Here is a 25,615-nt window from a genome sequence, read left to right as displayed (position 1 = left end):
AAAGATTAACCTCTTTCCATTTTTTAAAATCATATAGTTTATACTTTCACTGCCTATTATATGGCTGCTGATTGAATTAATTACATTATGATCTTTGTGTGTCCTAAACACTTTTGTCTTCATTGGCATTCAGTTCAAAAAGATTGCTGGTTTACTAACCTTTTTAAACTGTGTGTTTCATGGTTATAGCTTTGTAATCATCTCACTTATTGCACTGCATACATCAGAACTAGGGAGAAAAATTATTTTCCTTTTTGTCTCCCAGATCCAATCATGGGAAGCAGAAGCAGCTGAAAACGAGTCTGCTTCAGTTGCGGCATCTTTGTTGTTTCTGTTTTTTGTCTGTGTGTCTTTGCAGTTTGCATTTGATGGTGAACACAGGAATGCTAGTACTAACAGAAGACAATGTTTGTAGCTCAGGGTTAAACTGTGGGGTCTTTAGTGCTTTGAACTTGGTTGTTTTCTTGCAGCACGTGATGTGGATCGCAGGATATGCCTACTCTGTCCCATCTCTTTTTGATTGGAGAGCTGGTCACCACTGGCCATCTCCTCAGCCCACTGAAGGGTCTTGCCCTTGGCCCGCAGGTGGAGCGCATTCCTCTCACACACCTCTGTACCTACCGTGGCTGCCAGCTGTTCCACAGGTCCATTAGGCTGCTGCCCAGAGCTGCAGGCCCGCCCAGCATGAAGGAGGTGAAGTGGTCGGCTAGCAAGCCCTGCGTAGAGGTGGTAGAGCACACCCAGGGCCAGCAGGCAAAAGGCCACCCCGAGCAGGGAAAGCCAGGTCCCCATTGGCGTCATGGCCGCCCAGGCCCAGCATTGATTGGTGGGGGAGGCACAGAACCCTAGCTGGGACTGGGGGGCTATGGCACCAACGGGGATCTGGCTTTCCCCGCTTGGGGTGGTCTTTGGCTTGTTGGGCGTGGGCGTGCTCTACCACCTCAAGCTTGCTAGCCGGCTGTTTTGCCTCCTTTGTGCTGGGTAGGCCAGGCAGTCTGGATGGTGGCAGCAGCCTAATGGATCTGCACAAGCTGCTGACAGAGGCAGAATCAAGGTGTGTCAGGTGCATGAGGGGAACAGGCTCCATGCATGGGCCAAGGCCAAGTTCGGTGAGGGGGGCGAGGAGATGACCAGCAGCGACCTGCTCTCCAACTGCAAGCAGATGGGATGGAATACACGCATCCAGCGACCTGCATCACGTGCATCCCCCCTCCCCTATTCCGCCTGCTGCTGGAGGGCTGGCCCGGTATTGGCAGCGGAGCCCCAGAGTGCATCAGTCGAGAGGCTGGCAGGCTGTGGCTGCTGATGGAAACTGTCGGCCCCTATGCGCTCTCTGGCCTCTTTGTGTGGGGGTTGATGGTGTCAGATAGCAGCCGCCCCGGCCCCTGCCTCATCTTGCCCCGCTGCAATGCCATGCCCTTTGCCTCATCTCACTCTGCAGGATGAGCCTCCTGCCCACTGCCCCACCTGCCAGAGACCCCCTGGATCTCCCCCAACCCTGCCCGGCCCCCACAGGCATCCCCCAAGCAACAAATATAACCACGCCCACCCAGTCTACCATGATTGTAGCCACACCCACCTAGTGGGCCATGCCCCCGAGGGCACCACAATGTTGATGCAGCCCTGGCACTTTGCGATAAATAAGTGGGTTTGGGGTTGCAGTTTGGGCACTCAGTCTCTAAAAGGTTCACTATAACTGGTATAGGGTTTCCTGCCTGAGCAGAGGGTTGGACTAGATGACCTCCAAGGTCCCTTACAACTTCATCATCATAATTATTATATGAGTTAATTTACTGTGACATAATAGTATTTATACTAACTAGGTAGGGAGACACTGTAGTACTTGAGTTTCAAAGCAATGCTATAGTCTTGTACTATATTCAGGTGGCATTCAGCTACTGCATCTAAAATATAAAAATCTAGACAATTATTAGTTGACAGTGAAAAATACAGGAAGCAAAATCTGTTCACTGCTAATTAGTGATAGTCTAAATTTTTGTATTTTACATCTGCTAAGCCTACTTGAGAAGATCTTTAATTTAGATCAATAAGATTTTGGGTATTTCTGTGTTGACCATACTGAAGGTATTTTGAATCCCTAATTTTATAAAATTGAATGATTTGGACTGATTCTTCTGTCAGAATAATGTGAATTACAAAGATTATTAGGTGCAAATAGAAATATATACTATTTCCACAGCAAGGAAGATAAAACAGGAATGGTTAAGTTGATCATTCTATTCAAAGAGGAGAATATATTTGAGCATACTTTTCATGGATATCACTTCTGGATATCACTTCTGGATTTTGTGCTTGTGATGAAAAAAAATATATGAAACTTTTGTCTTTGGTTTAGTTGATAGATTTGTCATTATAGAAATGGCTAGTTATATATTAATGTATATAAAAAAAGTTGAGGCTGGAGTGTTTTTATTTAGTACTGTAGTAAAGAGTAGGAAGTCAACATCTTTTTTCTCCCCCTTGTACCTCACACCTTCTCTTCCCCTCTCCTTTTCCCTCCTTAATTTCCTATTTCTATTTTTTTGTATTTTATATAATAAATAAAAATAAAAATTGCAAAAATAACTAATAATGTGAATTATACGGTACACTACAAGGGGCTTCTTATATTTTGCTATATCGTTACCTGGAATAAAACGAGTATATATATACAATTATAAAAAAATCTCAACCTTTGCTGTCCCCCTAGCGGTGCTGAAGGCTTCTCCAGAAAAACAGAAACTTTAAAAGCACCGCTGCTTTATTTACTCAACCTTATCAGCTAAAAAAAAAAATACGACCTCTTCTACAAGTTACCACCCTCCCGTCAAAGCTCGCCTGTCAAAATCCCTTGGTTTACTACGTTGTGCGCACCTTGCTGTCGGTGTTTCAGAAACACTTTTTACCAGTATGTTTTAGCACAATAAATCCAGTTAATCTCAGTTCCTCCACCTTACTCACACTACTGATGCAGCACTGTCCACCATATCCTGTAGAAAAAAAAATATTTTGTAATGACTCGTACGAACAATTGATCATTTCTGAAACTCTTCGCTAACAGTTTTCTACAAAAAACATGCCAAATTCTCAATTACAAACAAATCGGTAATCTTGAAAAAGGGGTCGCTCCTACGCAGGGAAAAGCAAGCTTTGCACCAATTTCAGGTTAACTGTTTTAGATAGTTCTGCATTCTGCGCAATATTAAACGGGGCCTTAGGAGAGTCGAACCGCAATCACTGAACCATCTTGCAAAATCCACACGCGACTCGGAAAGCAGACGTGGAAGATTCGACGCTCTTTCTTCTCATTTCGTCCGAAGTCTCCTTCCGCCAAAAGCAGCCTCACTCTTGCAGGTGGTTATATAGTATGATTTCGAATCCTTCCGCCGACCCCCCCCCCCTACCTACCCAGCATGCTTTGCAACTGCGCATCCTGACAGACGGAGGAGTAAACCGACTTGACCGTTTGGCGTCTCCTTACCCTGTTTCCCCCCCCACCCAAACCCCCCCCCCATTAATTATTCTCTCCCTTTTCCCGCTCAACGGCTGTTCGTCCCCACAGAAAGCAAACGAAGGAAGCGCCGTCCGCGCGCGGCGGTGGGAGGAGGAGGGGGGGGCTGAAAAGAAGCAAGCGGAGAAGCGTAGTCCCGACGCCGAGCGAGCGCCGCAGCGCCTGCTGCGGAGTCAGTTGCTGGCTGGGCCGGTAAGAGAGGAGGAGGAGGAGGAGGAGGAGGAGGAGGAGGCGCGAGGGTGGGAGCGAGGGGGCGCGCGGGCGGCGGCAGTCGTGTGGGGGAGGGGCCGGGGAGTTGAGTGGCAGCGGTTGGCTCGGCGCTGCGGTGGCGCTGCCTTCTGGCTGGGACGAGGCGGCAGTCGACGAAGGGGCGAGGCGGCTTTTCTCATTTCCCTCTCGGGCGCCATTTTGTAGCGCAGCCGAAGCAGCGGAATAATAGAGCGGGCGGGAAGCGGAATGTGGCGGCGGCGGCGATGGTGACCGTTTCGGGGCGGTGGTTCTAGTTTTATTCGCTGCGACGGGAGAGACCCTCCTTGGAAGTAGCTGGAGCTCTACGGACACGACGCCTTGGCGCCGCCATCGGCGGGAGGTGAGTGATGGCCTACTCCTCCTCCTCCTCTTCCTCTTCCCGCGCGAGCCGCCGCCAACTCCAGCCTTAAGGAAAGACCGCAGCTCTGCGCCGGAATGAACGAAGGAAGAGATTTGGAAGGCCGTCTGATGTGCATCGGGGGAATCGGGCCACACGGCTCTTGCGGCAGCCCTTCGTGGGGGTCGGACGTCGCCACGCCTGTAGCATCTTCCTTGCTTGTCGTCCGCCCGCCTCGGCCCGTGTTCGCCGCCATCCTCCCGCAGGCCCGTTTTTAGACAGGCCACCTTGATTTTCGGGAAGAATCCGATTTGTTTACCTAGAGACGGCCATAAGTCGAGGAGGGGCTAAAGCAGTGTATTCTTCGCTTGCAGAACAGTTCGAAACGCGTGCTTTTTTTTTAAAAAAAAAAAAGATATTGTCTGAGAAGCTTGAAGTATAAATGTAAATGCAACGTTTCTGCGTGTTCGTTTAAAAATTATAAAGTGATAATTTACGGGAGCGTCGAAGTATTCGGAGTATGTGGGTTGAATTGGACTGTGCGTGACGTGCTTGTGTTTTGAAGACGACCTTAGCTTGCAAAAATGAAGTTTGTCAGTATTTTACAAAATATTGAAAAGTTTGTCGATATTTTTGTGGTTTAACAATCCTTTTCAATAAAATAGGTTAATTTGCTATATTTTGTTAGGAAGTTAATGGTGATTCAGGAGGAAAACCTAGTTTGGTTTACCCTTAAAACCTTAAACTGACTATAGATTTTATTAGTTTTACTTGCTTGGCAGTTTTGCCACTGTGCAGACAAAAGTTGTATAAAGCTTTAAGATGTGATTGGTTATTTTCCACATAGCATATGACTCTTTAAAATGATTTCCTCTTCCTATGTTAAATTATAAATCATCTGTTTCAGCATATCCTGTAATTGGTAGAAATAGAAATTGTAGACCAGTACACTTGCAGAAGACCCAAGTTGGAGAAGACTGGAATATGTACATAGATCAGACACAGTATTTTTGTTCATTCTACAGGTTGCTTAGAATTATCATCATTGATGTGCTACATTGCAAAGAATATGTTACATGCAGTTGTGATCCAGTTGGCTATGAATAAACTGCCCATGTAAAAATTAGTTGCATGCCCCATCATGTAGAAAGGTAGTTATTGTATTGACCAAGCTGTTCATTACAGAGTTAATATATTGGTGGTGCCTCTGCCCAGAGTACAAATCAATGTATTAAGAGCAAGATTGCATTCTTTTTCAGATTATATAGCCAGGTTTATATGATATGAGGTATTTGTAAAACAGTTCATATTGATAAGTTTTTTAACCATAGTTGCTATTATATCTATTTCAGTCCAGTAATTATGAGGAAAGAAAAACATATTTTTCACTAAAAATTATTGTAATTGGTAGTGATATACTTGGAAATAACATGCTACTTAAAATTCACTTTTCTGAAATAAGCAAAAATTGACTTAGTTAATTTAATTTCAATAAAGAGATTGAGAAAAACATTTCATCTTAAATGCTCTGTTCTATTAATAATTCGGCAGTTTCCTATAGCATAATGTCTAACAAAACATAATTTCTATTCTACTTGAGAAATCTTGCATTTTTGAGGCTGTTATAGATACAACTTTAATGTCAGATCATGTTCTTACATTTTAGGGTTGTACATAAGAGATGAATGCAGTATGCAGAACAATATCTCAATTTCTAAAGTCCCTAAATCTGTTCTAAATACATCTTAGCATGCAAAGAGAAGACAATTATTATAGAATTAGAAGTCATCTGATATGAAAATAGATGTTTATTTTCAATAGAGAAAAGAAAAATTCAATAAACTACTGAATATAAACAATTACACAGTTTGTTATTGTAATTAGTTTGAAACAAATTATGGAAAGTATGGGTTGATCAAATTTTTGTTAAAAAAAAAGCAGTGAGCTGTGGCTGATCCTTAAGGTGGGGGGAAAACCTTTAAAATAGAACTCATTTGGATGGAAAATTACAGTCAGGGCTGAGGGTAGACTGGGAAGTCAAACATCCTGTGAGAAAGTAAGCCAGTTCTGTAGTGTTGCCAAAAAACCCTACATTGATCTATTGAGGAATTGAGACTTATACAACTGCTTTCTTATAAGGTTGTATTTCTACTTGGGAGTAAGTTCGATTGGGTTCTGTATATAAAATTATGCTTAGGGATGTTTTTGTTTTTTGCCATTTCTAAAAATTATTTCCTCGCTGATAATTTAAGTAAAGCATTATTCAGAGTGAATTTATATGGCATTATATAAAACAATTGTTAGTTGCTGCATGCTTGTTGCCATTCTTTCATCTTTGCAACAGTCCTGTGAAATAGATCAACCTGAAAAATAGTGACTGCCTCATCTGGTTAAAACTAAGGTTTCAGAGTTCTGGTCTGATGCTGATCATTACAATTATCAATGTTCTAAAACTTTGAGCAAAATATTTTCTCTAGTATATATTTATTTAAAACATTTATATATTTGCCCATGTTATAAACAATACAGACATCTTTCTACTAGTTGTGAAAAATATTCGTTTTTACTATTGAATTGCCTGTATGGTGCAGAAAAATACTAATATTTGAAAGTCAATAAATATGATGGTGGGTTGATTACTTCCTGAAATGGCAAAAACCATAAATCTAGTGGGACAGAGTTATCTGTAACTGCATGAATCTGTATTATACAAACAGTAGTGAGCTTTCATGTATATTCATGCATTCTCAAAAATGATTTAAATGTTTATTATTGTTGAAAATAAATGTCTTCATTATCCACAAAAGAACATATTTTACAATATAAAGCTCAATAGAGCTTAACTGATACATTTCTCAAGAGTTAAAATGGCTGTACATGAATTGTTGAAATTAAAGTTTACTATTTTCCAAACCTATTATAAAAATGTACTACATGTACTCAAACTGATTGGAACTTTTGTACTTTAAGGTATATACAGATTTAGTTACATTTGTAAGGGTAAAATAATAATAGTGTTATTTCTTCTACAGAGTTCACAATGACTAATGAAGAACCACTTCCAAAGAAGGTAATCTGGAAACATGTACTCTACTATTACTTTTCCTTTGTCAGTGCTAGATGGAATAATTCAATGAAATTATTTTTATACAGGCCCGTCTCAGTGAAACAGACTTCAAGGTTCTACCTAGAGAAGAATTGATCTTAAGGTAAAATAATGATCTATCTCATAATAGCAAAAATGCATTTCTCAAATCTTACATAGAATAATTTGGATCTTCACAATAGCTTATTGTATAAGGAGGACTAATAGTAACCATTTTTGAGTATGAAAATGTTAAGTTTAATTAAGCTAAACCAGACTTTTGGGGAAATTAAAGGCTTAAAATGCCAAATTTTATAGTTTGTGATATATTGAGATTCAAAGAGAATTTCAAAAAGAGGAAAAGTAAGTATCCCATTATTTATAGGTAGTCCTTGACTTATGACCACAATTGAAGCTAGAATCTTTAATCATTGAGTGAAGTCATTAAGCAAGACATCATGTGCCTGCTTCGCTCAAAGACAGCACTCCCAGTTGTGGTCATTAAGTGATCTGGGTAGAGAGAAAGCTGCCTGCTGGAGGGAGGTGACCCTGCTGTTAAATAGCTGGCTGCTGGGGGGAATCTGGCCAGGCAGAGTCAAAATTCTCTTGCAGACAGCCCATTTGTACTCAAAAAGAGCTGCCCACCAGAGGGACTTTCCCCATATGGGTCTGAATCTGTTTGGTGAGCAGCCCTTTCACTCTCAAAAGAGACTGTTTGCAGACAACTTAGAAAGATGAGGGCATCCTCTGATTTCTTTGGTCTGGTTGCAAATTCTCTGAAACCTTGTTTGGATCTCAAGGCAGACCTTTTTTAGCCGGTGCCCAGAATCCAGGGGGAGTTCTCTTAGCAGGCAGTAGTGCCTTTCCCTGCCAGCTTCTCCGTTGACTTTCTGGGGAAGCTATCACAGAAGTTTGCAAATGGCGATCAAATGGTTGTGAGGTGCTTGGCAACCAGTTGTAAATGTGAACAGGTTACCAAGAGCCTAGATTACAATCATGTGACCACAGAGGCACTATAATAACCATAACATCAGGTACAGCTCATTAGTCCGTTTGCTCAGCACTGTCATAATTTTGAATGGTCACTGAACAAATGGTCATTAAGCAAGAATTACCTGCAGTTTGATCCAAACCCCTACTCTTTTGATCATAAGTGGCCCTAGCCATTTTTGGCTTATCTTAAAAAAAAATCAGTGTTCATAAGATTCAGTTTAAAAGAGGTCTTTTGAAATGTGAATTCACAAATATAGAGTCATTCTGCAATGTGTTAAAGCAGCTGTGTTTTATGAGTTTGTACAATTGCTGTATGGAGGCTTTTGAAGTACAGGCGTGAAAACAAGAATATTTTGAAGCACCTCTTCTAAATCAAATCTGAAGTGCTTGATAATTCACCTGATTAATATTTGAATTGAAGACTGCCAGGAGAGCTAAGAGCTATTGTTAGATGAAGACTTTGAAAAAGACAACTTGGAAGAAGTCAGTGACAAGTCACTTGCTAAACAACACTACGTGGAAGTGTATAAAGTCACCAGGACAAAAGGATTATTCAGTCAAATCTTTACCCATTTAAAGGGTATAGGGTCCACATCTTGCACTAGGCTATTGTTTTTATTAATCTGGATTTATATAACACATAATGATTTATCTCATGCATGATAATTTGGAAAGCACAGTGGTTAGATTTGCACATTGCACTCAGCCAAAACAAGTGATTTAATGCAGGTGTAGGAATACTTTTTTCTTTGCATATCTGAAATTAGTTTGAAGGTACAAGTATGTGCATGTAATATATATTTGGGTTGGGCTAAACAAGCATGAGAAAAACCTCAATTCAATTTTCAATTTAGTGATCTTGAGCCAGTTGTTTATAGCAGCATCCCCAATCTTTTTGACACTAGGGACCAGTTTTGTGGAAGACAATTTTTCCATGGGCTGGGGGAGGATGGTTTCGCTTTTGCTTGCTTGCCACTTACCTCCAGCTGTGCAGCCCGGTTCCTAAGAGACCACAGACCAGTCTGGGGGTTGGGGACCCTGGTTTATAGAATTATTTTTGCCCCATCTTCTGCTCTAATAGGTGATTGAAAACAGTTAACAATTTCACTGAGCCATTGAAATCTATTAAATATAGTTTGCAAGGATAAAAAAGTATGGGGAGATAAGGTATATGATTTTGTTGTAGGCCATATTTATCTTGATTTTCAGTTATGTCTTTATTTTCCTTTTCCTTTACTTCTTTTCTGCATTTTCCATTATGTTTCTTATCCCCTGAAAAAGAATGGTGTGATGAGTATGTATATCTGTATTTTAGCCAGAGATGAAAATACTGAAAAAAAATAAAAATTATTACAGTTAACTGTAAACCTGTTCAAACAATATTGCCTCTGCATTGGCTCACACATTAAGGTAATTATATAGTTTGTTTTTGGCTTAAGATGATGTGCAAATTCACCAAAAGAAAGGATTATTTTTAAAAGCAGACCACAATTTGAAATAGAGACTTGTTGGTATGTTTCCTGTAGCTACTTAGGGTGTTCTTGGGTATACATACATTATAATGATAAGTAATTAAAAGAATTTAATGAAAGCTGTAAGGTGGGTTTAATCATATACTGCTATTTATCATATATGCAATTCAGAAATGTTTTTCTTCGTTAGATGGAAGCAGTATGAAGCATACGTGCAAGCTCTTGAGGGGAAATACACCGATCTAAACTGTAAGTTGAAAATCAACTGAATATATAATTAGATCCTGCCATATTTTTTGAAAAATAGTAATAATAAAAAATTGGGTTTTTGGGAAGTGAATTATTGGACGACCTATGGGCATAGCAACCAAAATATATTCCTACGTTTATACATTTTTAAGTAAGTTTGAACCTATTAATTCACAAATTGGGAACTTAATATTTATCACCTGCTTGAGGAAGATTATATACTAATACATCAGTATATATTGAAGCAAGTTGTAGTAAGTTGTTTCTAGCTAATCTTTATTTTTCAAAGTAATTGGTTAATAGTTTTTCCTAAAGCTAATTTAGAATCACACACAAAAGAATCAGTGATGAGAAGTTAATATCTGAGCTATTTGTGCAAATTTTTTAAAAAAACTTACTGGGAAAAGGAGATACAAGTATCTAGCATAAAACTGATACAAGTAGTCCTCACTTAACAACCCTTTGTTTAGTGGCTGTTCAAAGCTGTGACTGCTGAAAAAAGTGACTTAGGAAAGGTCCTTGCATTTAGAACCATTGCACTATCCTCGCAGTCATGTTACTGAGATTGCAGTGCGTGGCAACTGTTGCATATTTACGAATCATGTCATTCTCCGGTCACTTGATCATTTGTGATCTTTCCGGCTAGCTTCTGACAATGATAGTCAATGTGGGACTGGAGGTAGGTCACAAATTGCAGTTACTTGATGTCTCTCACTTAACCATCACAGGTGATTCACTTAATGACTGACAAAAAAGGTTGCAAAATCAGATGTGGCCACTTGATGCATAACTTAATGACTGCACTGCTTTGTTAAAAATGTTTTGGTTCAGATTGTGGTTATAAATTGAGGGCTACCTGTACTGAATCTCTAATGATACATTAAAGTTTTTACACTGAATCAGTGATTAGTGATAAGAAATGATGGAAGGCTTTCCCTTGGACATATTTTTTTTAATCCCATTTATATCCCGCCCTTCTCTGAAGACTCAGGGCGGCTTACAATTTAAAGCACAAATCAATGTGCTTAGCAATAGCCTTCATTCTATGTATATGCCTGCTTATTAGGGCTTTCGGCCCCCTCCCAAGCGGCATTATTACAAAGTCAGCTTGCTGCCCCCAACAATCTGGGTCCTCATATTCATTATTAGGCCAGATATTTTTTCTGTAATATTGTTCAGTTCACTAGTATGTGTAAAAAACAAAACCCAAACCATGTTACTCAATACATTTATTGAGGCAGAGCTTTGTGAATTTCAGATATTGGCATAAATATTTTCTTAGTTGACATGTGATAGATGTGTACACAGTAGTTCAGATAATTGAACTGATTTTACCACCTGTTTTGTGATAATTGTAAAGTGAAACCACGTGTTAAAGGTAGCATGTTTTAAAATTTCATTATTTTATAGTTGAAGCTTTTTTGGATTATCCCTTTTGGATAGTCATTTCCTTATAATGTATCCATGAAAGCACTGCTTGCTTTATAGTACATTTTAAATGTGTTGTAATACATGTATTTTCATTAAAGAGCCAAGAGCCTTGGTGGAGTAGTGGGCTAATGCCTCCTTAAGTAACACCAGCTGCCTGCAATTAGTGCAGGTTCGCATCCCACCAGGCTCAAGGTTGACTCAGCCTTCCATCCTTCCGAGGTAGGTAAAATGAGGACCCAGATTGTTGGGGGCAATGAAGCTGACTTTGTAATAATGCCGCTTGGGGTGTGTGTGAAAGCCCTAATAAGCAGGCATATACATAGAATGAAGGCTACTGCTAAGCTTGTAAGCCGCCCTGAGTCTTCGGAGAAGGGCGGGATATAAATGGAAATAAAATAAATAAAATAAAAAATTAAGCATGATTTATATTTCACTTTTTAATTCTTAAATTGATATAGGGCAACTTTTATATTACTACTTGGCTTCTATATGTTTCTTATTGGACAAGAGCAGTGACATGTTCTTGTACAGACAAATTTAGTATGTAAACAATACATAAGATAATCTAATTGTTAAACAGTCTAGAGCATCTACAGACTTTAGGACTATGTTGTTTTTCTTTGGATAATCAAACTTGTTTACTTATGATTTAACTACTTTCAACAAGAAACCTTCATAGAATAATTAGATTGTTAAGCTGTGATATATTTTTGAGTTTAGGTTATTTTAAGTTATTCATCCTTGTCCCAGAACTATCCCTCTAGGGAGAAAACATTGGTTTCATTTGTGCCCTGGGATTAATACTGGAAACAATAATTAGGGACTGACAGATAGCTGTGTTCGTAGCCATGCAATGCCTCTAAAGTTTGACAGATTACTATTTTCTGTACCAAAGAAAGTTGTTTCCTGTTCCTTAATATGAATCGACTGACAAAACTCAAAGTAAAATGCAAGTAGAAGAAAATTCTGGCAGCATGTATTATTGATGCTTTTGTGCTTGATGTAGAATTGATAGGTGCAAATGAGCAGATTGTAGTTTGTAGCTCTTCCATTTTCATACAATAGGCATGTCCTTGGCTTGCCTGGGTTGCACTGAGTGAGGAAGAATTGTCCTGGACCACATATGAAATATATAGTTAATGTATATAAACACAACATTGATGATCTTGTGGGGCCAATTGCCCAGGGCCACGGTTTGGATATGCCTGTCATACAATGATCTATATGTAACAGAAACCTATTACAGTTGTAACCCGTGAGAGAGAGTACACTGTCAATAAGGACCCTGCATAGTTTATTTGTTGTTCCCTTTAAAATGGAAGAAGCTGCTTTTTTCCCATGGGTGTAAAAGATTTATCATCATAAATTTGCAGGTGACTTTATGACATTAGGACTGAAAAGTAGGATTACGACAGACTCATATAACATGTATGCATTGTTATTCTACTATTACCGTGTTTCCCCGAAAATAAGCCCTAGCTTGATTTTTGGGGGTGGGCCTAATAGCCCTACCCCAAAAATAAGCCCTAGTTTTGGGGCAAGGCATACCTAAAAATCAAGCTAGGGTGGGGGGGATGGAGCTGCCCCACATGCCCCACACCCAGTTACCTAGCAGCCAGGCCTTGCCTCGCTGGCCCACTTCTTCTGTGGCATCTTCTGCAACCAGACCTACATTTCTCAGTCAAAGGTTTTTCTGGAAAGTCACTGCAGCCGAGAACTGAGCTATGGATGAATCCATAGCTCGGTTCTCGGCTGCAGAGGTCTTGCAGAACCGAGCTCTGGATTGAATCCCTAGCTCGTTCTCGGCTGATTGCAAAATGCAGGCCGGAATGCAGCTGCAGAATGAAGCTACTCCTTTGGCCCCAGAAGAAGTGGACTGGCTGGGTGGGACTGTGAGTGCCAGAGGTGAGTATAAAAGATACCCCCGGAAAATAAGGCCTGGTGCCTCTTTTGATAGCAAAGAAAACAAATAAGACCCGGTCTTCTTTCCAAGGAAACACTGTGTTATCTACAGTTCTTTTGTGAACTGTTAAAAGGCCAGTAGAAAATAGTCATAAGCTGAATTTTGTTGTGGTCTTACCTGTGCTATCATAGAAGCTATATCTTTCTTATATTTCCTTCCAAAAGGGAATATATTTATGATTCACATTATTTTGTCTTCGTTTTGTTTAGATACCATTTGTATTTTACTGCTTATCTTTTTGTCTTACTATTTTGATGGTTTCTGGTAATAAACCTTGTAATTGCTTCCTTTTTTAACACTAGCCAATGATGTAACCGGATTGAGAGAATCCGAAGAAAAACTGAAGCAGCAACAACACGAATCAGCTCGAAGGGAAAATATCTTGGTGATGCGACTAGCAACTAAAGAACAAGAAATGCAAGAGTGTACTGTAAGTGAAATTAATCAAATCATCTGAGGCTGTTGAAATCTATTGATTTGACTTTGAATGCTTTAAACAGGATTCTGTTCATTTGTTATGCTAATTATTCCTGTTAGCATGGTTTGAATTTTTATGCTTTTATCAAAAGCCTGTTATAGTGATATAAAATATGTTGACATATTACTAATTTTTCAGAGTTGTAAACTACCATAGTTCAATAACGACCCTTAATATAAATGACACAATGATTACAAAACACATTCAATACAGAGTTGATCATTAACATTAAAGAACCTATAAACCTATATTGATGGCTAACATTAAAGAACCTATAAATACCACTAATTTGTATTACACAATTCTGTTGCAATGTTCATATAAATCTAAAAATAAAGCTTGCTTTTTTCTTTTTGTTTGAGATGGTAATGAGATTGTATGCAGCCCTGAGTCTCTTGTTTCAAAGTTCTTGAAGTCAGCCCCAACTACACTACTAAAATTTGATAGAAACTTTTGGTGTTTTCTCTGTCCATTTAGAGACTACAAGTAGTCGGTGTAGTAAACACAATTGGGGCATACAGTGAAGTGGTCACTAAGCTGGAAATCACATGACTGCACTATGTTTTCCTTTTCTCCACTCCACTGCCCTTTGGAATACTGACCCAAATGGCTATGGCATAGGGGGCTCAAAACTGGCAAGACTAATCAGTTTCTCAGCCTCCAGTTTTGTTTCTGTTCTAACCACTCTCCCACAACCTGACTGAAGGGCCCTGGGAGGATGTAAATGTGGGTATAATTTATTTTTCAGCATCATAACTTTGAAAGATCTATAGTAAATTCAAATTAACCCTAGTAAATTCAAGTTATACAACATTTGGCACATCCAGTCTTAAAATGTACTTTGGGAACAGCCTTGAAAATAGGCCTAACTCTGGATTTTTGATAAATGTAGTTCTTGCTACCAACATTGCCTACCAGTAGTAGAAAATAGAGGATATCCGTTTGTAGTTAGGTAATATTACTGACGTTCCAAGTAAGTGATGGATATCTAGAGATAATGTAGAGAGATTCAGGCATAGTAGTCATTCATTTCAGTACTTAGTGATAGAGGAATAAAAATTCCATTCCTCTTAATGAAAAACTTCACATAGTTTTATTTAATTGGTGATCACTAGGATTTCCTGTCCAGTTAATGAAACGTTAACAGAAAAAACGAATATCTTTTGGTATTCTGTGATAGTGCTAGCATGAAAATTTGTTGCCAATGATTCTTGTAGAATTTACTGTTAGTTTTCTAGTCAAAGCTGTATTTTATTACTTTGTCAGTCCACTAATCCATTATAATCCATGATCCATTATAATATTAAATACATTATAATATTAAACACATTCTACTGCATTTCATGTATTTGTTGAGCATCCATTCACATTTTCTCAATAGATGCTTATAAAACTTGAATGCAGTACATGCTTGTAAAGCATTCACATTTTTGTTGCAACTTACCATACTAGATGAATATAGCTCACTTGTTTATAGAATTATCTGAACTCATATGTTTAAGCCAAAGTTCTTGATAGTTTTAGTTAGTTAGAATAAAATCCTACTGATTGCTTAATGCATCTGATAGATTGTGGTCTCTGTGTCTCTCTTGTACCTTAATTGTTGCTCTCTAGCATCTCAATACTGTAATATTGAAATTCAGCAGCAAAATGGCCATTTTGTTGTCTGTCTGTCTGTCCGTCTGTCTCTGTCTGTCTGTCTGTCTCTCTGTATTTTCTCAAAAATAATGGTGGAAAATGGAGTGGGACATTTCTTAGATGTGTGTCCCCTCAACTTCGCTGCTGAAATTTTACCACTGAACTTTAGTGACACATGTGTTTTGGTAAGAGTTGGGTAATTTTTAACAATGGAAACGGAACAGTTTTCCTGAAGAGGTTTCTATTCTCACCATAAATTCCTGTCCTCAAAACCAGGAAAAGGTGAAAAAGTTACTCTGACCCGTTTTGATGTCACCATCTTTTCAGTGATACCACCTGCAATCCTCCAGCTTATTTGGATAGTTCCAAAACTGGACAAATGAAGATATATTAAGCCCACTGGAGTTTCTTGCGATCATATCTTGCTATGTTTAATTCTCTTGAGTTTCTAATTGTCAGTAACCCCAACGTTGAGAATTAGTGATTTTTGAGGACAAAGTTTATTGCATTAGTATATTTCTCTAAACATTTCATTTTCACTATAATAGCTCACTGAATAATAAATACTGTATACTGGAATAAGTGTAATTGGAACTCAGCATTACAATAATTTATTCTGCCTCACTAAAATCAAAACTTACATTTCTTGTAGTGTGTAAGAATTAGCTTTTAGAATTCTAAGAGTCTTAAGTACCAAAGATATAGATTTAATGACCAATCAGGTATTTCCTTGTAATCTTTAATGAGTAGAAATAGGTTTTTCAGGTTATGAGACGTTGCCATCACTAAAAAGTAAACTTCATAAAAGACTGTAAATTGCTCAGTTTAAAAATTGTTTAAATGCTGTTAATATTTATAACTTGTGATTTTATAAAATTACAAATAGTATATATAAAAGTTATCATACCACAAATTCTCAAAACTTTTTTTTCGAACAAGCTGGCCTGGTCTGACGGGATGGGGTTGGGTTTTTATAAATAGTTTTAATTTTTTAATATGTATTAATTTTATGGGCATAATGTTTAATGGCTTTTTAATTTTTGTATTCTATTTTTATTGTGTATTGCCCTGTTCACCGCCCTGAGTCCTCCGGGAGAAGGGCGGTATACAAATTAAATTAAATTAAATTCTATCAGTGGCAGGGTTGGTGGTTGAAAAAAGTAAGATGATGGAAGTATTGCCATTATACAATCTGCCCCTTTTGTGCATGTGTTAATAGTGCATACATATGCAGGAAGGGAGATGTATTGCAGTGCCATTTCTTAAATTTGTGACTAGTAAACGAATGGTTGTATGAATTGTTATGGTGTTTATATCACCCTATATAAATTCTGTCACATAATTTCAGAGTTCATTTTTATTTTCTATTAACATCAATACAAAGGAAAGGGTTATTTTTCAGATTGTGTAGAACCATGATAGTATATATTGACTTAATATTTCTTTCCTTCCTGCAGAATCAGATACAGTACCTCAAGCAAGTCCAGCAACCAAGTGTTGCTCAACTGAGATCAACAATGGTGGACCCAGCCATCAACTTGTTTTTCCTAAAAATGAAAGGTGAACTGGAACAGACTAAAGACAAACTGGAACAAGCCCAAAATGAACTGAGTGCCTGGAAATTTACACCTGATAGGTAAACAAAACATACTCCCCAGTCAAGACTTCCCTGACAGAGAATGCTTTGGTGGGACAACCACGTACTCGTTTCCACACCAAGACTCAGACGTTTTGAGCCAAAAGCTACATTTTATTCTGTCCAGCTTGTATTGCTTAATGTAAAACTTATCAGATGAACCTTGTGTTTCAGCTTTTCCCCCCCTTTGCTTCAGAGGCCTGACAGCGTCGGACTGTTCTGAAGAAGTGGCCACCACAGAAAATGTGTACTTTCTAGAACATGTAGACACTTGCAAAGTGGTTCTGTTTGAAGAAAATTGAGGGAGAAGCAGAAGTCTAAAGTCTGTGGCACACTATGTCTACAGACAAATTGGAGGAGAACCTAGAGATTTTAAATCATGAATTGATCATATCAAATTCCAGTAAAACATATAAGTGGAATGTGCTTCGCTCTTAATCCTAAACCTAGTGATGTAGAGACTGATTAAGTCAGTTTTGCCATTAAGACTGTGGACTTCCTCCTTGTTCACTGAACTGCTGGGTCAAAACTCAAATGAGGTGAATTTTGTTTAAATCACATTTTTTGATAATCAGCTGTGAGAACATACACACACTCAAGTGTTGGTTTGCTTAGCATTTGGGCTTTATAGGAATTCAGTGAAACTTGTCATGGTTTGGATTAACAAATTATTCTGTGGATGGCTGGTAAAATGTAAATTCCTAAATCTAGTGCTGTACAAACATAGATGCAATTTAATTACCAATTTTTTATATTGTTGAACAGTTGTATACATGTGAATCTCAGCTAGAATATATAAACAAAAACTAGTTGCGATTCCTGTCCTATTCGTGATAGTATAAATTTGCCATATATAATATTATCCTGAGAAAACATACGCAAACTATACAAGGCATACCAGTCAGTTGCCTAGCTAGCATGATGCATTTGTATATCTAGTTTCATATAAAGCTGCACTCTTCTTTAAACTGTGCGTTAAAATAGGTAATGTCAAGTAATTGAGAGACACAGCTGGCTGAACCAACTGTATGAAGCTCCAGTGAAATATGAACATAAAAGAATGGAGAACAGGCTGCTACCATGTTTTATCCTGTTCTCTGAAAGAAAGATAATGTCAAAGCTTATTGCATACATCCCATCGGTTTACATCAGTTCAAAATCATTGGTACTGTCTGGCGCCATGTCACGTCTAAGTGATTTCTAGGAATAGTTGTATTGGACATTTCAGTATTCTCAGGATTACAGCAGAAAGGCTTCTAAAATTACTTGCTTTGTCTTAATACTTGTATAGTTTTCTCTGGTAGGTTGAAAAAATTGAGGACTATTGCATAGGAAATCTCAACTGGACATAATATAATAATTCCAGCATTCCACATTCAGTAATTAATCTAAAACAACCATTCTATGAAATGCATATACCTGTGATAAAATTATTTGAACCTAAAAATGTGATAGTATACAAATCATGGGTATTTCATCAAAAGGGGAAAAAACATTCACACTAATTCAGGCTTTTGAAGATCATCTTGGTGGGATGGTATGGAAGATCTTTTAAAGGTTTATCATCAAAACTGAGGTAAGATTTCTGCAGAGAAAAGTATCTTAAAATGTTACACTTGTCTTTGTAAAACTTGTTGAATGTATACTCAGAAAATCATTCTTCATAGGTATGTTTTGTGTCATACAAATTGCCTGTAAATTCCCAGTTTGATCAGATAATATTTAGAAGGAAAGACAGTGTTCAGTTTCTATATATACAGTTCATTTTAAGGTGCATTTATTTTGTTTGCACTCAAAATAGACCCCTGCCATTTAAAAAATGGTTTCAGAAAATGATTAAGTTGTAGTCTTAATTGAATCTTTGATATGCACATAATCAAATTAATAGATTAAGATAAGTGTGAAATTGGTACTTTTAAGTACTCAAGTAGTTATACTTATTTTCCTTTATTGTTGTTTCTATGAAATTTGTTCCTTAAACTGATGGCCTCTAGATGCTTTGAACTGCAATACCTAATACCCCTAGCTACCATATATGAGAGAGAGAGAAATTTTTAGAATCTTTTAGAAACACAAAAAAAAAATCAGAGGCTCCCAGTTTGAAAGCATTTGGTTCAAGAGATGTGTTAATTTATTGTTTTTGAAATATTTTCCTTAAGTTGTTTGTCTTCTGTGTTCTGCCATAGTTTATTTCTGATCTTATGCTTCAAAATGGTAGTGTACTTTTCTACACTGTGAAAGTGATTCTGAAGTGCTAAGGAAAGAATATTCTTGTATCTGCGTATAATTTTTGTGGATCCCTATGTCTTTGCAAGTTTGTGCTCAAAATCTTACCTTTTTTCAACAGTGTTTTAAGAATTGTATTGCATTGTCCTTGTTTACAGGCCTTTGAGCTGCAGCAAGAGAAAATCATTCTTCATAGTATGAACGTGAATAGGAATAAGATACAATATTGGGTGTTTCATTAGATAACAATAATAGTTTGAAATTGTATTTGTTTAGTTTTTGAAATTTTAAGATAATCTTTCTTGACATCCTCCAAATGCTTTGGAAATTGTATTGCCTACATTAATTAATGTTTTTTTTTGCTTATCTCAGCCACTTAAAAATTAACATATAAGTTAATATACATAAAATCTAGTTCGAATTATAAGAGAATGTTTGCCCTAAGGTACAAAAAAACACCTTTTAAATGTTCCTTAGATTCTAAAAATTTGGCATTTATGTATTTTGTTAGTGGTAAATCTATTCTATAGTAGCCAAATTTCTTAAGGGCAAAGATCAGGATCCAAAAAAAATCATCCACTTAATTCCAAAAATTTAGGGTTGGTATATGTCTTTTCCCCATGAATGGAAGTCTATTAACCTTCATAAAATGCTGCTTTTTGAAGAGTGTTTAATATTCAATGAAGGTTGCTATTTAAAAAATCTGGGGCATATTCAAAATGTTGGCATATCTAAAAACAGCTTTTTGGCTATTAGCCAAATTTTGGGTCCATTTCAAGTTGTTTATGTATGAGAAACAAACACAAGCTAGATATCCTGTAATATGTCATACATATTTTTGGAGGCCAGGATACCATGCACATACAACATATGCACTATTGGACAGTATGCTATATTTACAGTTTTCCTTTAGAAAAATAATTTATGTAGGAAGCTACTTTGTATAATACCTTTGTGTCAGTTACTAGAAAGTAATGTTGAAGATGTCAGTTTTTTTCCAACCAGATGAAAAATGGGATAATTTAATAATTCTGCATTGACTTACAATTTTGAAACAGGTACTTACTAGGTTTGTTCAACCACTGGAAGAATGCCGAAATTAGCTTACTTAGATTATGTGATCAAAACTTCAAATATATTTGCTGAGCTCAGAAAATAGGCACGACATTGCAAACGATAATTTCCTAACAAAAAAAAAAACCTAAATTGGATACATGTAGCCAGTTTTTGTGTTTTCTTTTGGGATTTTAGTTCTGGTGGTCTGTTAAGCCATGTTTCTCTTTCAAAATGATATGTGTATGTCATCTTCCAATAGTTTGATGTGCTTATTAAGCTTTCAGTAAAGTCATTTTGCTTTCTATTGGTGCTTTTGGCCAGATCATAACTTAAGAATTATTAAAAGGGTTTATATTAAATCATACCATTGGTTTACCCCACTCAGATTTTAAAATTAGTTTAAATCTATAATAATTTTGCCAATGTTTGCTGCTTTATTACTAAGTTGTCATTCCATTATATAGTTTTTAACATATGTAATAAACTCTAAAATAGTTATCAAATAGAAAATAGTTCTAAATTCAGTACCACAATTCAAGAAGGATGTTGACAGATATGTACAAGGAATGATAAAGTTGACACGTGATAACCAAGCTCCATGAGGTAAAAGCTTTTAGCCTAAAAGGGCAATTTAAAATGTGATATGTTGTTTTCCCATATTTGAAGAACTTTTATATAGGTCACATTTTCAGTTACTCTAGAGCGGGCATGTCAAACTTGCGACATCACGTGACTTTTTCCCCATTGCTGGCAATGGGGTGGGTGCAGTTTTGGTGTGATGCATCCAGCCTGCGGGCCAGCAGTTTGACATGCCTGCTCTAGAGGTTTAGGCTTGAACCAACAAGTTCAAATGATAATCCAAGAAAGATTTCAAACATTTGAAATAAATTCCTGATTATATAAAATGTTAAGCTGTGAAAACTTCATTCCTCTTAGATGTTTTAGGCAGAAGCTGGAGATTTGTAGGAATGAATTTCCTGGCAAAAAAAGAGCAAGCAATGAATTATAAGTAAAGCAAGTAACTAAATTGGTCTAGGAGCAGCAGTTAACTTTTATACTATTGGCAGTGATTACTTATGCATACTGCTCTTTGATGGCAGTGTGACTGACTATTCCTAGATAGCTGATAGCCATATAGGTAGGTGGTGCTGCTTCTGCTAGCATGGGCTACTTACTCAGAGTGGCTCAGTGTATATAAAAGGGAGGTGCAGAAGAGCTTTACTTTGCCAGAAACACTGCTTGTAATTGCTTGAGACTAGAACAAAATACCTGGCATGAGACCAATGGGAGAGACATGAAATAATTTTCAAACTTTTTTTTGTGATTTCAAATTTGTATAAGTTTGAAGATATGGAGTTAAGGCTTACAGACACAACTAAGCTTTTCATTATGTAAATCATTTGTGTTTTTCTATTCCTAGAAACCAAAAATTGGATGTTGCTGTTTTCATCATTTCTGCCCATGCTTTATTATTGAGTCCAGTTTCTATTGAAATTGTCCAGTCAGAAGATAAAACCAATAAATACCTTTTGGTCATAATTATAGTTTGATTATTAAACTGTAGAATCTTGCCTTTCAGCTTGACCACGTGGGGCCAGAAGACCAATAAACAATGTTCAATGGCAACTGGCAGCAAGATACTTTAGAAAGATGTGTTACAGAAATAGTGCTCCCAGTGGCAGCTTTTATCAAGGGAGATGAAAGAAAATTGTCTTCATTTTATGATAGATGGCTCTTTCCTTTACAGCCAAACAGGCAAAAAGTTAATGGCGAAGTGTCGAATGCTTATCCAGGAGAATCAAGAGCTTGGAAGGCAACTGTCCCAAGGACGTATTGCACAACTTGAGGCAGAGTTGGCTTTACAGAAGAAATATAGTGAGGAGCTTAAAAGCAGTCAGGATGGTAAGGGATTTTTAAAAAGAAAATAGAGAATTGCATTGTATTTGTGTAGGCTTCAAAAGTCAAACTATGTGGGTGTTATACATTTCTTCTGTGGAACACATTTAAATGTTCTGAAAGGGATTTCAAACTCATCAAACCTGTTGTAGTTACCAGCACAACAAAATGGTAACGGTGAGAATTAGCATATGAGTTTTTCACATAGTTAATTACAGTAAATTTAATTCTAAATTGGATGGTTCTGTCCTCTGCAAAAGTGTTCCTTTTCCATTGAACAAAATCAATGCAAACATAATACAAAGCTACACAAATGGAGGGAACTGTAGGAGATGGCCGATAGGTAGCCTAAAATTTACAAAAGAAAAAAACGACGTAACATTTTTTGCAGAAAGGTAGAAAAAATCTTGCTACTAATACCAGTAAGCAAATCTTATTTATGAACATTATCAGTGCATATATTATTTTGAGTTCAGTACTAGTTTTTACTTTAGGATTTGTAGATCAGTTTCGGACAGAAAAGATGCTTTGCTTAACTTAAAAGTAATTGGAAGCAGCAAGGTATATGTAGCCATTTAAATAAGCAGATCCATCACTGGGACTTTTGCATATCTGTTGACCTTTTCACAGGTGTATTTTTCATGTATTTCCACTATGCTGAATTTAGGCATAATTGCAAAAATCTGTTTACAAGCTTTACCAAAGGTTTAAATAAAACTTAAGGATTATGTTGGAAATTAAAATAGGGATTAAAATTTACATTTAAAAAATATTCTGTTGAACTTTGTGTTGCACACGGGTGTGTGCATGCATGCACAGAAAATAGATTCTAAATTTACATGGGAATTTTTTTAAAGGGCTACGGTGAAATATGTTTTAAGATCAAGTAAGGTATATGAAACTGAGCATGTTAAGCTGGGTTTGAAGAGACAGGTACTGCTTCTTAAGTATGTGCTCTAAATTGTTTTTCTTCATATAGAACTGAATGATTTCATCATCCAACTTGATGAGGAAGTAGAAGGTATGCAGAGTACCATTCTAGTTCTACAGCAGCAATTGAAAGAGACTCGCCAACAACTGGTTCAGTATCAGCAGCAGCAGTTACAGGTTTCAACTCCAGGTACCAGCCGGACTCCATCTTGTGAAATTACAGATCAGGGAGAAACCATGAGCAAAGATTGCAGTCGCCTGGCCAATGGACCAAGTAATGGCAGCTCTTCCCATCAGAGGACAGCTGGGCCTGGTTTTTATAGAGAAGGTAGTGGAACAGAGGATGATTTTCCACCCTCACCAAGCAATGGTAATAAGCTTTCCAACCACTCTGAAGATAGAACTGGCAGAGGATCTGGTAGTTATATAAATCAACTCAGTACTGGGTACGAAAGTGTAGACTCTCCCACTGGTAGTGAAAATTCTCTTACTCACCATTCAAATGATACAGACTCTAATCATGATCCACAAGAGGAGAAAACAGTCAGTGTGAAAGGTAACAGAACTTCGGGGTCTCGTCATATTCAGAATGGTTTGGACTCTAACGTAAATGTGCAGGGTTCGGTTTTGTAACCTTTTTCTGCAAAAAAAAAAATTTTTTTTTATAGTGTCACTTAATTGGGAGGAGAAACTGTCCAGAACTGTTCAAATTAGTGCATATATGTCACAATTCTGCCTTTGTGGTTTTCTGCTTCAATACCTCTGCCACTTCTGAAATTTTAACAATTGATTACGTTGAATGTTGCTAAAAGGATGTTTGTGTAAGCTCAAGGTATATTTTGAGTTAATGTGAAGTTGAAAATGGAATTTTATTTCCAGGTATAACACAATGATGTCTGTACAAATCTGTGTATATCTAGAACTTGTGCTGTGTAAGGGCATTCTTTACTCATACTGTTTATAACACTCAAAACTTTGTCATAATAGTTGTGGGTTAATGACTGCCAAGTTTGCCCAGTACAGTAGTTTTCTAACTAAAATAAACTTGGTGAGGGAGTCCTATAGTAGTTTGTGTTCCACTTTTGCCACTATGCATCTGTGTGTTCTCTAGGTGACAGAATGTTTAAGAATTTTGTGTGCATAGTTACTCAGTTTTAAAAACTGTTGTATCCTGTTAATGCATATTGCTCTGTGACTCCAATATTATCTTACCTGTACTGACCAAACCCAAATAAAATTTTTAATAATGTAATTTATTTGATACTGCTGCATTTATTTATTCAGCATTGGATTTTTCTTCACTGCCATTTTCTGCAGAGATCTTCATAAAATCTTTATAAAATATTTCTTTAATATACCGAATAAGTTGGAACAAATGATGGATCTTGCATTGCTGTTCTTACATGATGAAAGTGATGCAGCCTACTTTCTGGACAGAAAGAGGAAGTAAAAACAACAAATACAAGTATTGAAAATATTCCATATCTGAAATCCTTAGTTGCAACTCTCTTTCATACATTTCTGCAAGTCCTCTTCTATTGAAAACTGAATTTCTAAACCTGACGTTCTTTAATCCTATATCATATTTGGACTGGTTACCTAGAATAACTTGTATCACAGTAAACTTTCTGTTCAGTTTAATAAAAAAATTTGTAGGAAAAAGATTATCTCAAGATAGTTTGAATCTACTTGTCAAAGTGACTTATGCTTCAATGTGATGGTAGTCAAGTTGTCTATATACTGCAGTTACAATGTCTTACACATCTTGCAGAGGATACACATCTTGAAATTTGTCTATTCGTCTGCATGTAAAGCTACTCTATAAATGTAGCCTTGTCATGAATAGTAAACTATAACTATTACAGTATAAATATATAGTATAAATGGAAATATTATAGTATAAAAAGCATTTTGGATCATTAAAAGGCATTACAGAGAGCCATGTTGATACACTTTAATAGCCACAAAAACATTTGGGTGACTTTGGGCCAATTCCTCACTCAACCTAGGTCCTAGGAAAATGGGAAGCCACTTCTGAAATCTTACCAATCTTGCAGGGACTTAGGCAGTTGCCAGGCATCAACACTGATTTGAAGGCTCACAAAAAAAACCCTATTACAATTAGTAAATTAGGGATAGAAGTTACAATTTTGATATATTTAATATGAACTTGTATCATTCTAATGCAAAATTGTACTTTGAAAGCATCAATAATTAGTATTTTGGGGGTCTTAAGTTGTCAAGTAACTTTATATAAATAATACATTTGCTTTTAATCTTAATGGTATTTGCATAATGTACTCCAGACCAGGATTTTTCTGAATGTTCAAGAGAAGTTTCCAGGGGAACATAACGGGATTCTGTGAGAGACAAAGGGCAAAAATGTTCACTTGAACAAAAGGGCATCCATAACAATTTTTGTAGGATACTGTGAGAAGGAGAGAGCATATCGGAATATGCAGAAA

At 37.1% G+C, this 25,615-nt stretch overlaps 1 protein-coding gene across 3 annotated transcripts; it reads left to right on the top strand.

The window, feature by feature from the left end:
• The first annotated feature begins 3,494 nt into the window (after positions 1-3,494).
• Positions 3,495-24,402, top strand: WTAP (WT1 associated protein). Of its 3 annotated transcripts, none has more exons than XM_081315245.1 (8): positions 3,495-3,703; positions 7,130-7,167; positions 7,251-7,306; positions 9,838-9,896; positions 13,593-13,720; positions 16,864-17,042; positions 22,072-22,226; positions 23,200-24,402. In XM_081315245.1, the coding sequence occupies exons 2-8, from the start codon at positions 7,138-7,140 to the stop codon at positions 23,781-23,783; spliced, it is 1,191 nt and encodes a 396-aa protein (XP_081171371.1). In that variant the 5' UTR covers positions 3,495-3,703; positions 7,130-7,137; the 3' UTR covers positions 23,784-24,402. The 3 variants fall into 3 exon arrangements, with proteins under 3 accessions (XP_081171371.1, XP_081171369.1, XP_081171370.1); XM_081315243.1 differs by lacking the exon at positions 3,495-3,703 and adding an exon at positions 3,878-4,100; XM_081315244.1 differs by lacking the exon at positions 3,495-3,703 and adding an exon at positions 5,230-5,248.
• The last annotated feature ends 1,213 nt before the right edge of the window (positions 24,403-25,615 follow it).

This window comes from Vipera berus (genome assembly GCF_964194415.1).
Source record: "Vipera berus genome assembly, chromosome: 1".
NCBI classification, from domain to species: Eukaryota; Metazoa; Chordata; class Lepidosauria; order Squamata; family Viperidae; genus Vipera; species Vipera berus.
The sequence above is the reverse complement of the archived record's forward strand: the minus strand, read 5'-3'. Positions and strand labels throughout refer to the sequence as shown.

Bases quoted from the DNA above. Each gene is read 5' to 3' on its own strand.
- WTAP (XM_081315245.1), top strand. From the start codon at position 7,138: ATGACTAATGAAGAACCACTTCCAAAGAAG. The intron at 7,307-9,837 runs GTAAAATAATGA...TTTCTTCGTTAG, and splicing joins AGAGAAGAATTGATCTTAAG to ATGGAAGCAGTATGAAGCAT. The intron at 9,897-13,592 runs GTAAGTTGAAAA...TTTTAACACTAG, and splicing joins GAAATACACCGATCTAAACT to CCAATGATGTAACCGGATTG.